Raw genomic sequence first — 13,450 nt, 5'->3', positions numbered from 1 at the left:
GCAATGTTTGTGCGGTTCGAGTTGGGAGATGAAATCGGGACGCGAGACAAATTCACCGGGACGATGAAGGTAGAGGGTAGAAATAGGCAGTACCCAAGGGTAAATTAATTGGTGGAGACACGAGAAGTGAAGGTAAGCTCAGGTCACCTAAACTTCCGGTGTAAGGCTCATCATTCAGTCTAAGAAAATACGTACCAAATTAGGTAATTCCCCCATTCAGCGCAGGGTTTCCAGAGGTGCACAGACCATGTTATCTTTAGACACTGGACACGACACTGGACACTTTGCGAAGACACACCGTTGCTTGCATTCAACCTCAAGCAGCCAGTCCAAGCCATTACCAACCACCACAACTCTTTCCAGCAGCTACCATGGTTGTCCTTGCTGCTTCCATCTGCACCCGAGGGGGCAAGGCTGTCCTAGCCCGCTCCTTTCATGAGATGCGACGCTCAAGGCTGGAGACATTGCTCCTTTCCTTCCCCAAGCTTGCCGACAGCGGCACCCAGCACACCACAGTCGAGCAGGACAATGTCCGCTTTGTCTACCAGCCATTGGACGAGCTCTATATGGTCCTCATCACAAACCTGCAGTCCAACATTCTGCAGGACATTGACTCCCTCCACCTCTTTGCCCAGGTTGTGACCAGCACTTGCAAGAGCTTGGAGGAGCGGGAGATCCTCAGGAATGCCTATGAGCTTCTCAGTGCTTTTGATGAATTGGTCACCCTTGGATACAGGGACAACCTCACTATCAGCCAGATCAGGACCTTCTTGGAGATGGAGAGCCATGAGGAGCGCATCCAGGAGATCATTGCCCGGGTAGGTCCCACCCTGATCAGGTAGGCCAGCAAGGCCAGGCAGAAAGCTGACCAAGTTTCAGAACAAAGAGCTGGAGGCTACCGAGGAGCGGAAGAGAAAGGCCAAGCAACTCGAAATGCAACGCAAGGAATCGGCGAGAAGCGGACGTGCTGGCGGCATGCCTCGGACTCCAGTCTACCCAACATATACCCCTCCTTCGAAGCCAGCCGCTACCGAGTCCTACGACAGTTATGAGGCCGAGAAGAACAAGTCCAAGTACGCTGTGCCCTGATGGGTTGAATTGGGGGTACTTTACTAATTTGGTCTAGATTCACTGCTCCCAAGGGCAAAGGCATGCAGCTGGGCAAGAAGTCCAAGACAACGGACATGTTTGAGCGAGTACGTGGAGATATGGGCCAGGAAGCCGAGAATGCGCCCTTGGTCCCGGTAGCCTCTAGCCCGACTGCTGCCGAGCCAGCCGCACCCCGAGCATCGTCGACACTAGACCGTGACGCCATCCATATTACCATCAGCGAGTCCATCAGTGCCAAGCTCACAAGGGAAGGAACCTTGAGCTCGCTCTCCGTCAATGGAGACCTGAATCTGCGGGTCTCGGATCCTTCCATGACCAAAGTCAAGCTCAGTCTGAGCGCCACCCCAAGCCACGGCGCACAGTTCCGTACACACCCCAACGTAGACCGCAACTTATTCAACGGGTCCAAGGTCATCCAGATGAACAACACGGCCAAGGGATTCCCCGTGAACAACGCCGTTCCGGTGCTGCGGTGGCGTGCATCGCCCAAGCCAGACGATACCAGTGCCCTGCCAATCAGCTTTACCGTCTGGGTTAATAGGAGCTCTGACGGCAATTGCACCTTGACAGTCGAGTACGAGCTGACGGGAGGCGATGCGCTGAACGATGTCAGCGTCGTCATCCCGTATTCCAGCAACGAACCCACCATATCCAGTTTCGATGCGACGTACGAGGTGTCGGGAGACAGTCTTGAATGGACAATAGGCTCCGTGACCGAGGACAACGCGAACGGCGCCTTCGAGTTCGAGGCCCAGGCTGACGACGAAAACGAGTTCTTCCCTATGCAAGTGCGGTTTTCCAAGACTTCACCGTTCGTGGATGTCGACGTAAGTTCCATCCCCTCGACTAGGCCGCCTAATTACAGAAGATGATATCTAACAAGTTCGCAGATAAACTCGGTGGCATTGATCGAGATGGACGAGGAAGTGGCCTTCTCTAAGCATGTCAAGTCTGTAGCGGATACGTATTTGATTGAGTAGATCTGATGGGCAAGGGTAGAGACATGGGCAGCTATTCAGATGTTAGAGGCTTGAAGTCAAGCCCAGCTGCAGTGGTAGCTCGAGCAGTAAATAGATCCGGTAGCCGCTTGCACTTGTAGGAAACTCTGGATTTCGTTGACATCCTCTGGTATACATAAGCCTTTTGTCTTGTTCTGCAAGGCCCAAGAGTAAGACGGTGAACTGTCCCATGTCGACAGACTACATAGGTACTATGAGTACTGGCAGTGGTTGGTATATCTACACAGTGCGCATCGCCCTCTTGTCGACACTGTGTTGCGACCTAGCAAACATGCCGTGGGCGTTGGCGCGTCGACTCGGTCGTGTAAATCCACGAATACCCAGCGAGCCTTCAGCAGGGCTGAGATAACGCTCTCGGCCGGGCCTTAATTCATGGCTTGGCGCGTATTCACGGTACATCCCGGCCAATTCCTTGCCTACGCCTCCAAACATGGAAGACCCTCCTTTGGAGCTGCCTCTCCTCAGCGAGAGCAAGCTAAGTGACGCTGTTACGGGAGGGCATCTGGCGTGCAACCCGGCTATTGACTTGGTTGCCACTGTTGGTGATGGCAGCTTGAACCTATGGCGCCCTCGTGGTCAGCAAGTCTCAAGGCTCGTCGAACGCGACCAAAGAGTCGATGCTCTAAGATGGAAGGAAGACGGTAATTCACTTGGATCCACCAAGGCAACCCCCCGGAGCCACGCGACTGACAGGATGGGACAGGTCTATTCCTGGCAGCCGGTTGGAGTGATGGCGTGGTCAGGTTGATGGGTCTTGAGAATACCAAGGCCGTCCATTACATCCGGTTGTCAGACGCTGGTCCAGCCAGGATTTCACACATCGCCTGGTCCCGAAACTACATCGGAAGGCGGGCGCCAAAGGGTTCCTCGAGGCCAGCCAACTCCTGGGACAAGTTACTGTCTGGCGGACTGGACCTCGAAGAGAACAGAGATCTCTTGGATCTGCCCCACGAGCTAACCTTCCTCGAGGTTGATACGGCTCTGCCCAAGATTAGCCCTCTGCCCGTGTCAGGCGGCTCGGGGTAAGACCAGCTCCCCAGTAGACGTGGGGGCTCTCGATGGTGCTGACTCTGCAGCGATGATATGTTTGTTTTTTCGACTAGGACATCCCTCGACTTTGTGTTTCGCCCCTTAAAGCCCGAGGACACGGATACGGTGGACGTGATGCTGGTGGGCACCAAGGATGGAAACATCCACTTGAGCATCTACGACTCGTTTGTTATCGGCCACTTCCGTCCCGGCCTTCCCGACAACGCCGCCGCCTCGGGGGAGCTGGAGCTCTGCTGCCATGCCTCCAACCCTGACATCTCTACCCACTCGCTCCTCCTAAGGCCACAAGGGGATGCTGACCGGCACGCAGTCTACTTAATCCCAATGGATCTAACTTTCATACATTCCTCCTCCGCAAATCTCTCACTGCTCGCCTCCAAGACAACCACACTACAGAACCTGCTGCGATACATCAAGCAGACTCAGGTTCACATGGTTAGCGAATGGAAATCCACCCGAGAATTGCCCAACCGTTTCCTGCTCGGGGTCCAGGAGGACCTAGAGAAGATGCCCAATGGGCCAGTTTCAATAATCCAAGCCCTTTACCATACCGTTGTCACGGGACATGTATTTAAACCGGTACAAGAGTGGCTGGTGGATAGCCTCGCGGAGAGAGTGAGACCCCCCTGATGCGATGCCGCAGCTGATATCGCCAGCTAACCCCGAGACAGGGACATAAGCGGTGGGACAAAGCTGTCGTGTCAGGCCTCGAGAGCCTGCGTTCTCTCGTCCATGAGAACATGATTCCGGCGCTTGAGCGGTCTGCCATCATCCTTAGCCGCCTCCTCGGCATCGCCCGCTTTCACGGGACGAAAGACAACATTGGGTTTAGTGCTGCACAGATCACCAAGCTGATGGATATTGTATCATGTTTGACCCTCGTATCTCACAAGATCCTTCTCCTGGTCATGGAAGAGCTCCACCTGTTTACGACCTTCTCCTACTGGCTTCGCTACGAGATCGACAAGCTGGCGTCGCCGTCGACCTCGGATGAAATATCCGAGAAGGAAGCCACTCTGGACAATGTCAAGGTTCTGACATATATCCAGCAATACCTTACGACGAGTCCTTTGGCGTTGTATTTAGATCAAGTGGAGAGGGATGTTTACACGGATGACTGGCAGCACGCAGAGGATGGGTCGTCACTTCTGGAGATGCTAGACAAGCAGCTACAGCGGCAAGAGGCTGGTCGACCTTTCATGAGGGCGCTGCCACATGTGGATTTCCTGGTCAATTATCTCACCAGCCGAGCCAATATTGTCTTCGGCTCCATCGCCGAATCCCAGAAACGCAGCGTCCGGCTCGGTCGAGAAACAAGATTGGAGATTGGGAATGACATTTCCAAGTATGATGTACGAATGTGTACCGAACGAAGGCCAGTGAGTTGTTGCCCTTCCCATGCCTTTCTCGTCGCCGGCTAACGACCTGAATCTAGGACCACCTGGACGGGTTAACCTTCACTGCGGTGGCTTCAGAGAAGGCTCAGAGCGAAGGTCGGGGCCCAGTACCTCCAACTTGAATGTTTATTTCTTCAGCTAACACGCTATTAACAAGTGTTCATCTTCTGCACGAGCATTGAAATTATCAACGGCATTAGTAGCGCTGTTTCGACCAGCGTTGCCGGGTTATCTCTTGCGGGGGGACGGATGATTGACTTTAAGTTTCTCAATGATTCCTCCCTACTGTTACTGTGGACCGCGCAAAGTCAGCCCAGCCCGCTATCTAGCAAAGCAATCTCATGCGCTAACTGATATTAGAGCCAGATTCTTCGCCTGTCCTGTTGAACGTTCCCTTCCAGTCCCTGCCTTATACAGCTTATGAGAACAACAGTGTCCCGGAACCGCTGCGGGTAGACGAGAATGATATCAGCCACGTCTTCTCGGCTGCCACGTTCGGGAAACTGCCGGCTTTCACGCCGATACAGATGCAGGTCATAGGAGCCAGCAGTTCCAGGGGCGAGATGCCTGCGAGGGTCTGCCTGCTGGGACGGGACAGGGCCATGTATAAGGTTTTTACACTACCAGAGAAGTGGGAGCCGAGAATGCAACTGGCAGTGCAGGAGGATGTTTCGATGGGATGATGATTATTGGCATTATAGCTTGGTGCTTTCTCGTGTATGGCTGGCGCTTGTACGGATAGACATCTCGATACCCCTGAGAGTAGAGGCAGACCTGGAAGGAAGCAGGGCGTTTCAGGGCGGACACAGCTGATATTGTCGCGGCCGGCCCTAATCAACAGCCGCTCGATTAGGGGATTTCGTTGGGTGAGTATGCTTAATATGCTGCCCTGGCAGCTTATGCAGACAACTTATGCAGGGTGAGAGGTGGGCGGTTACATATTCGAGGCTCGTGCCCCACCCGCTTATGCCAAGCATTAGCAGAACCAGGGGTAGCTTGGGGAGCTAGGTATTCTGATTATTAGCTTATCCTTGTGAAAGAGTCGCCGCCCCAATTACCAACGTCATCTGCATTCTGCAATTGCATCTCAGTTAAGAATTCCTTAATACAACACAGCCATCACGATGAAAACTACTTGTCAAACGCGAATGTGAGATCCCTCCCAATCCAGTTCGCAACCCCGATTGCTCGCGTCCGACAGCTTGGAATATGGCCGAGCCGACGCCATCCGCCGCTCCAGGCAAGGCGGCATCGGCAGCTGCCCCTACAACTTCGCCCACACAAACACACACCTCTGCAGGGCCCGCGCCCGCGCCCGCACCCGCACAAACCGGTCCAGCAGCGGCGTCTCCCAAGCATTCGAGCCCGGCGATCCCCGTGGGGCTCAACGAGGCCGCCCTCGACTCCCCGACCTTCCGCGCCGTGACGGTGCACTTCGCCGACCAGGTGGACGGCATCGAGCGATGGCTCGACGGCTACGTGCGGACGACGTCGAAGCTCGCCGCCGACATGCTCGCCCTCGAGGAGACTGTCAACACCCACCTCTCCAAGATGATGCCGCCGCCCTCGGGCGCCGACGCCGTCGTCGACCCGGATTACACGCTGTTGGCCCTGCGGCGGGCGGCCGACGGGTCGCGGCAGTGGTGGACGCAGGTCATGGGGTCGGCGCGGCGGATGGAGACGGTCATCTCGGACCCGATCCGGGCGTTCATGGCTGGGGATCTGCGGGGGTTCAAGGAGGCGCGGCGGGCGCTGGAGGCGGCGCAGAAGACGTTCGACACGACGCTGGCCCGCTACGTGGGCCAGTCCAAGACCAAGGAGCCGTCGGCGCTGCGCGAGGACGCCTTCGCCGTCCACGAGACCCGCAAGGCCTACCTCCGTGCCTCGGTCGACTTCTGCCTGCTCGCGCCGCAGCTGCGCTCCGGCCTGGACCGCCTGCTCGTGCGCGTCTGCGCCGACGTCTGCCGCGAGGTGCGCCGCTCGGCCGACGGCGCCGCCGCGTCCTCGGCCCGCTGGGCGGGCGAGATGGAGCGCGTCCGCGGATGGTCGAAGGAGATGGAGGCCTCGGAGCCCGTGTTCAGGCGCGAGCTGCACGTCGCCGGCCGCGACGTCGCAGAGAGCGCCCTGGCAAGCCACAAGCCGTCGCGCGAGCTCGAGGACTACAGCACCTCCACCGTTCCCTTCCTCGGGTCAAAGGGCCCCATAAGCGTCCAGCGCAAGGGCCAGGGAGGCGCCCTCATCTCCGAGAAGCAGGGCTGGCTGTTCCTGCGCGTCCTGTCGGGCAAGCCCGTCCGGACGAGCTGGGTGCGACGATGGTACTACTGCCGCGACGGCATCTTCGGGTGGCTCGTCCAGGGCCCGGCGGGGGTGCTCCAGGGCGACGAGGTCGGCGTCCTCCTCTGCAGCGTGAAGCCCGCCGTCCAGGAGGAGCGCCGGTTCTGCTTCGAGGTCAAGACAAAGTCCCAGACCTTCATGCTGCAGGCCGAGACGCAGGCCCAACTTATGGAGTGGCTCGAGGTCTTCGAGGTCGCGAAGACGAACGCCATGGACGCGAGCATGGGTCGGGACAACGCGTCGCTGCCGGGGGGTGTCGATCCTGCTTTCGCGATAACCCCTCCGTCCATACCCGAGTTTTCGGCCAAGTCTCTCGAGACCATTGCGGAGGACGGCGGGGCCGGCAATGAGAGAGCGGGAACGCTGCCCGTTCCTGCGGATGTCGGACTTACGACGCGCACCAGCATGGACTTCAATCCTGGCGGGCCCCGTCGGTCGATAACGATGCTGGGGCGCGAAGAAGGGGAAACCGGGCGTGAGCACGCTGCTCGCATCATGCAGAAGCTCGACCTCCATCGCAAGGCGACCTTTGCGGACCCGGCGTCGGGGGCCTCCCCGAATGCGGGCGGCATTGCGAGTCTCATCTCTGCCAGTCATACCCTGATCCCCAGCAGCTATCACCCGATGGCAGTGAATACATCCCCGCGCCAGCAGCCCTCGGTCCTTGGACCAATCCATGAACGTCAATCCGGCAACCTGGCTCCCCTTACCCTGGCCAAGCCTCCGGTCTCGACCAACCTCAGCAGACCTGCCGTTGCTGCCAGCGCTGAACGTGGACTCTCTGCCAGCGGGCCGCACGGAGTGTCCTCTGCCGTCACGGCCAACTACTGGGGGAGCAACCCGTGGAGTTCCTCCATCTATCCATATAGGTCAGAGGCGCGCAAGCCTTCCGTAACTGAACTCATTCACGCCTCTGGCCAGGCCGGCGATACCCACACTCCTACAGAGGCCGGACACGATCCGAGCTCTTCCGCTGGTCTCGGGCATCGGAGGACCGTCAGTGTGGACACCAAACCAGCTGCCGTGCGGGTTCCTGACAAGGTGGTCGCCGAGGCGTTCCCGCCGAGATATCCGCCCGAACTCAGGGTTCAGCACGCGCAATTTAGACTGCTGTTCCCGACTGTGCCCCAGCACGAGAAACTCGTCCTGGTCTTCAATGCCGCGTGGTCGAGCACTTCGGAAGATGCAAAGGAGAACAGAGGGCTTTCCGGGAACGGGCGCATATTCGTCACGCCAGATAACATGTATTTCTACGGACACCAGATGGGGCTCGTCCTTCTTTACGCCATCAGCTTGGACATGATCACCGAGGTCACGGCGGCGCCGGGAAGAAACTGCGACTACATCTTCCTCCATCTCAGCCAGGACATGAACGACACAGGCCTGGCGCGGATCACCATCAAGATATTCCTCGAGAATCTCCCACTCCTACACGCGCGACTAAACCTCCTCATCGACGATCTCCAGGCAGAAGAGCCGATGGAGCTTCCCGAGCTTGTGTCCGCCTTGACAAGACTCGAGAGGGAGGACTACGAGAAGAAGAGTCCCAGCGTCGAGAGCTGGGACGAGATATCGACCGGCACTCCACTCGATGACGACACTGCCCCGGGGAGACACGCATCTCGGAGACTACGCGACCTGGGCTTTGACTACCGTTCCTCGAGGGGCTCTCGGAAACCCGTTTCCAAACTCCAGCTGCCGGCCCACCGTGTCGTGTACGAGCCCGAGGGCATGGGGCAGAGCGTCGCGGAGAGGCACTTTGAGATCAGCGCAAAGGCGTGCTTCCACGTCCTGTTCGGGGACAAGAGCTTTATCTTCCCCAAGCTCTACTTTGAGCGGCGCGCCAAGGAGATTGCGCAGGGGCCGTGGGAGCTGCAGGATCACGGCAGGATGAGGCGGCAGTTCAAGTTCAAGGTCGACTACGTCGACATGCTGGGGCGGCCAAAGCCGGGCGAGGTGGTCGACCAGCAGACGGTCGACCTCTTCACGGACCACGTCACGTACGTGGTAACGCACGTCAAGACGCCGTGGCACCTGCCGCACTCGCAGGCGTTCAAGCTGGTCACCAAGGTGGTCATAACTCACGTGGCCAAGTCCAAGTGCAAGCTGGCCATATATACAAAGGTGGACTGGTCTAAGGCGCCGGCCTTCTCCAAGAACATGGTGCAGCGGCAGGCACTGGACGACGCGGCCAACGATGCCGAGGAGCTCGCCGAGATCGCGACGGACCAGGTGCGCAAGCTGGGCCCGCACAGCCGGACCAAGCGGGCGATCCAGGTGTACGGCAACCTCGGGCAGCAGAATCAGGTGGTGGTGTTCACGCCCAACGAGGCCGAATCGGCCAAGAAGCCGCAGATCAAGCCGCGAACGCTCACGGCGATGCTCTTCGAGACGGCGCGGTCCTTTATGGAGAGCGCCATCTCGTCGGTCATGATGTGGGCGTTTGCGGGGGTGAGGAAGCTGTTTGGCATCTTCACGGCGCACCGTGTCATCCTGCTGTTGCTCGCTTCCAGCGCCATGTACAACCTCGTCGTCGTCTCCCAGGGGACCTCGACCTGGTGGACCGAGCGGAAGGCTGCGAGATACATGGCCCGGATCGGCGTCGGGCCGAACGTCATGATGAGCAAGGCCATCTACCTCGCCGACCTGGAGGAGGCGTCGCGGGCGACCTCGGTCGGCCTGTCTGTGCCGCAGGACAGCAGATGGTGAGCAGCCCCCCCCCTTTCAACATCTCCTTTCCCAAGAGTGAATACATCTTACTAACTACCCACCCCACAACCTAGCTACGCAACATTCCAACACCTCGTCATCAACGCAACAGACATGGACGCACCGTACGACGAAGGCTCGGCACCGGAGGCCAGATCGTCGTCGTCGGTCGCGAGCGAGGCGACGGCGCGGCGGATCCGGCGGGCGCGGCAGCGGCTCGGGGCGCACAGGCACGACCTCGTTGTGGCGATGCGCATCGTCAACGGCGCCGAGAGGGAGCTCGTGCAGTCCGAGTGGGAGAGCTGGCTCGCCGACGAGAACGCGCGGTGCGACGCGGCGCGGGCGGTGTTCCGGCAGGAGGAGCAGCGGGGGCAGAAGGGGCAGCAGGAGGGGGGCGGCGGTGGTGGTGGTGGTGGTGGTGATGGTGGCGATGCTCACAGTGAGCGGCAGAGGGAGGAGATGAGGAGCTGGCATCGTGAGTATTGCGGAAGCTGTGGGGAGGATCAGAGGGTGGTGTTGGCGAGGCGCGGTTCGTTGATTTGATTATGGTTGTATAGATGGGGAGGACGTGCGTGTGTCCTGTCTTTCGTTATACCCAGATGCATGTTGAATAATTTACCAACGTGGGCGAGAGGCTCCATGTAAATGCATACTCTTGGATCCCCAGTACGCCTACGCAGTAACGTAAAGGCAAGTACCTAAGGAGGGGGGAAGCTAAGTCGCCCGCTGAGCCGCGCTAATGCAGGACCCCTAACCCGCCGTGCCCACCGTGATAGGTAGCGAGTGCAGTCAAGGAATCCCCCTGGTGATGACGTCAACGGGTGCGAATGCAAGCTCCTACCTACGTACTGATGCATCACTCCGCCGATGTGCACCCATTTCTAAGGTAATCGTGATCCATAACTTGATTTCCTGAGAATACTGACGAGCTTTTCTAACCCGAACCTTTTTCGTAGCGACTTCAATTCTCATGCGAAGTCATTGTGATTCCATACCCATGAGAGCTAGCCTTCGACACCCTACAAGCCCCAGTCCTGATCCAGATCCATATCCAGATTCCCCCATCACGTCTTCTCTAGAGGCTCGATTTGAATAAAGAGAAACCTCGGTCCTAGGGCCATCACGTTCAGCCCTCCCCGCCAAAACAACCCACCCACATCTCCCCAATGGCCCACCACGACCCCTTCAAGTCCCTCGGCCCCATCGACTGGTCAACAGTAACCGACCAAGAAGCAGCAGGCTCCCTCCCGGCCCTCCGCGCCTCCACCCTAGCCGACGCGCAAACCCTCATCAACTCCATCCCCGGCGCCGCCGCCGTCCCTCCTCCGCCTCGCCACACGACCGGCCGCGCCCGCGCGGCCACCGACTCCGCCGTCGACTTCGACAGCAACAGCAACAGCAACAGCGGCGGCGGAGCCGACGCCCTGCTGCGACGCGAGTGGAAGGCCGTCCGCGCCGTCGGCGACAACCCGCACCTGATATCCGTGCACCGGCTCGCGGGCCGGGACGGGCGGGGCGCGTGGTTCGCGAGGCGGAGCGTGCATCCCTGCCGCGCCAGCGGGGGTCTGTTGGGGTTCGGGCGGTGGAGGGAGGGGTTGGAGGGGGAATTTGAGGAGACGATGAGGAGGGCGAGGGAGGGGGGTGGGGAGCCGGGCACGGGGAATGTCAGGGGGATTGGGGCGGAGAGGAGGGTTGAGGAGAGGGATTTGGGGGGTGGGGGGGCGCTGAAAGGTTGGTTCTCCTTTTTTTTTTTCTTTGCTTCTCTTCTCTTGTTAGGCCGTTGGCCTGACACGAAATAGGGACGTGGGACGGTTCGCTGACGGCTGGGGTTTGCAGTGTATCAGCTATCGGCCAGGTTCCCTGGGCCGACCACGCCGCGGGACTTCGTCACGCTCCTGTTGACGTCGAATGATCCGCAAGGCGATGACGATGGAAACAACATGAACCGGCGCCCCAGGCAGTTTATGGTCATATCAAAGCCGTGCATACACCCGGACTGTCCCCAGCGGCAGGGCTTTGTCCGAGGTCAGTACGAGTCGGTCGAGGTGGTAAGGGAGATACCGGTGGACAAGCCCCTGAGGCGGGTGCGGTCGTCGATAGATCTCGGCTCGGACGCCTTCAGTCGATCCGACTCCGGCAACCCGGGCAAGGGAGCTCTGCTCCGGTCGGCCAGGCAAACCGCCAGCAACAGCGGCAATCTGCAAGCCAGACCGGACAACCGGATGGTCTCCTTCGCGGCGGGGCCGGTAAAGGAGTCTAAGAGCGAGGCCGGCTCGGATGACGAGGACGAGCCGGAGATGGCGATTGAGTGGCTCATGATCACACGCAGCGATCCGGGCGGGAGTGTCCCGCGGTTCATGGTCGAGAGAGGGACGCCGCCAGGCATCGTCAACGACGCCGGGCGGCTGCTTGATTGGCTGTCTCGGAAGCAATCCGATACCGCACGTCGCGAAGCCATAGAGGCGGGCGGGGCGGGCGGGGCGGACGCGGACGAGCCAGATGAGGCGAAGACATCAGCTCTGCCCGGGGAGACGAAGATGATGACGACAAATCCGGGACAGGCCCGAGCAGCGGACGAAGCACCCAATGCAGGCCCCGGCGGTTTCTACGGCATGATCACGAGCGCCCTGGAGGCAGCCGGTTCGGCGGTGGTCGGCAAATTGCACGACGCGCCCGACTCCTATCAGGGCACCGAGGACGACGACGAAGACGACACGTCATCGAGCGCCAGCTTCGCCTCCGCCGAGGAGGGCGAGCCGTCGTCCTCCATCGCGGGCTTCGGGAGTGTCCCGGCGGACGAGGTGGTCTCCTCGTCTCGGTCGGCCCGGTCGGCTGTCTCGGGAGAGTCGCAGGTGCCCTCGGCGGCCTCGACGTCGGCGGCGCAGCGCGACAAGACGCTCCGCAAGCTCGAGGAGCGGCACCGCAAGGCGCGCGAGAAGGCGGCGCGGGAGCACGAGCGGGCGCTGGCGAAGCGCAAGGAGGGCGAGGAGAAGGACGCGCAGGCGGCGGCGCGGCTGCGGGACAAGCACGAGAAGGAGCTCGCGAGGCGGGAGGAGAAGTACATGCGGGAGGTGCGGAAGCTGGAGGAGAAGCGCGCAAGGGCGGCTGAGAGGGAGGGGAGGGCTGGCCTGCAGGCTGAGCTGGAGAGGACGAGGGCCGAAAGGGATGTCGCGCTCAAGCAGGTTGAGATGCTAAGGGATCAGGTGGGCGAACTGCAGACACAGAACACGCGGCTTGTCGCGCGGATGGGGAAGATGGGCGGCATGGCGGGTGCTGAGGCTTCCTGGGACGATCTGCGGAAGGCGCCCGGCCAGGAGACGAAGGCACGCTCTCACCAGGATTAAGAGCCCTGGCATATATCTTCTTAGGTATTTTATGTGGCATCTTGTGTGAGACGGTTGGGTTTCTCGTTATTATATAACATTGCTATGCCCTTTAGACGCGATACAAAGACTACCAGCGATAAGAATTCAGACAATGGATATGTTTCAGCGGGAATGATTGATAGTTTGCCCGCGCCCTTTCCGTCACCATTAGATGAACGACTCCTCGACTTCGTGGTCGAGCTGGGACGTGCATAGCACACTCAGATAAACAAACCCCCTACATGATATCCCGACACTCGGACCATTGGGCTAGATGGCACGGTCGTCAATAATACCACTCTGTCCAGCTCGGTGCTTTTTGGCCCTTGAAGGGTGACGGCATGACAGGCGTGGAGCGATCAGAGCTAAGTTACAGTGAGTATACACGGACAATGTAAGAGCCGACGGGAATCAGCCGTAACACACCTGTGCTCACTTATCCAAGACACGAATATGGCATATCACC

The 13,450-nt window shown here is 59.3% G+C and overlaps 2 protein-coding genes across 2 annotated transcripts; both read left to right on the top strand.

Annotated features, from left to right (window-relative positions):
* Positions 1 to 371: 371 nt before the first annotated feature.
* Positions 372 to 5,259, top strand: QBC33DRAFT_576921 (anaphase-promoting complex, cyclosome, subunit 4-domain-containing protein; the record flags this gene model as incomplete). Its single annotated transcript, XM_060430949.1, has 11 exons — positions 372 to 818; positions 880 to 1,073; positions 1,127 to 1,937; positions 2,001 to 2,086; positions 2,595 to 2,770; positions 2,833 to 3,151; positions 3,206 to 3,794; positions 3,851 to 4,558; positions 4,615 to 4,672; positions 4,734 to 4,883; positions 4,943 to 5,259. 11 exons carry the CDS (start codon positions 372 to 374, stop codon positions 5,257 to 5,259), a joined length of 3,855 nt encoding a protein of 1,284 aa, XP_060285320.1.
* A 383-nt stretch (positions 5,260 to 5,642) lies between these two features.
* On the top strand, positions 5,643 to 13,247 carry QBC33DRAFT_609832 (putative PH domain-containing protein C19A8.02). Its single transcript, XM_060432406.1, has 6 exons — positions 5,643 to 5,824; positions 5,933 to 9,615; positions 9,694 to 10,129; positions 10,735 to 11,350; positions 11,456 to 12,270; positions 12,307 to 13,247. The coding sequence occupies exons 1-6, from the start codon at positions 5,786 to 5,788 to the stop codon at positions 12,961 to 12,963; spliced, it is 6,246 nt and encodes a 2,081-aa protein (XP_060285319.1). The 5' UTR covers positions 5,643 to 5,785; the 3' UTR covers positions 12,964 to 13,247.
* Positions 13,248 to 13,450: the final 203 nt, after the last annotated feature.

This window comes from Phialemonium atrogriseum (genome assembly GCF_030411735.1).
Source record: "Phialemonium atrogriseum strain 8032-3 unplaced genomic scaffold QBC33scaffold_7, whole genome shotgun sequence".
Taxonomy (NCBI): Eukaryota; Fungi; Ascomycota; class Sordariomycetes; order Cephalothecales; family Cephalothecaceae; genus Phialemonium; species Phialemonium atrogriseum.
Note: the sequence above shows the minus strand (reverse complement) of the source record. Positions and strands in the feature narration are given on the sequence as shown.

Coding starts and splice junctions, on each gene's coding strand:
- QBC33DRAFT_609832 (XM_060432406.1), top strand. CDS start 5,786: ATGGCCGAGCCGACGCCATCCGCCGCTCCAGGCAAGGCG. Junction 5,825..5,932: donor CCGCCGCTCCAGGCAAGGCG/GCATCGGCAGCT, acceptor GCGTCTCCCAAG/CATTCGAGCCCGGCGATCCC. Junction 12,271..12,306: donor AGGCAGCCGGTTCGGCGGTG/GTCGGCAAATTG, acceptor GACTCCTATCAG/GGCACCGAGGACGACGACGA.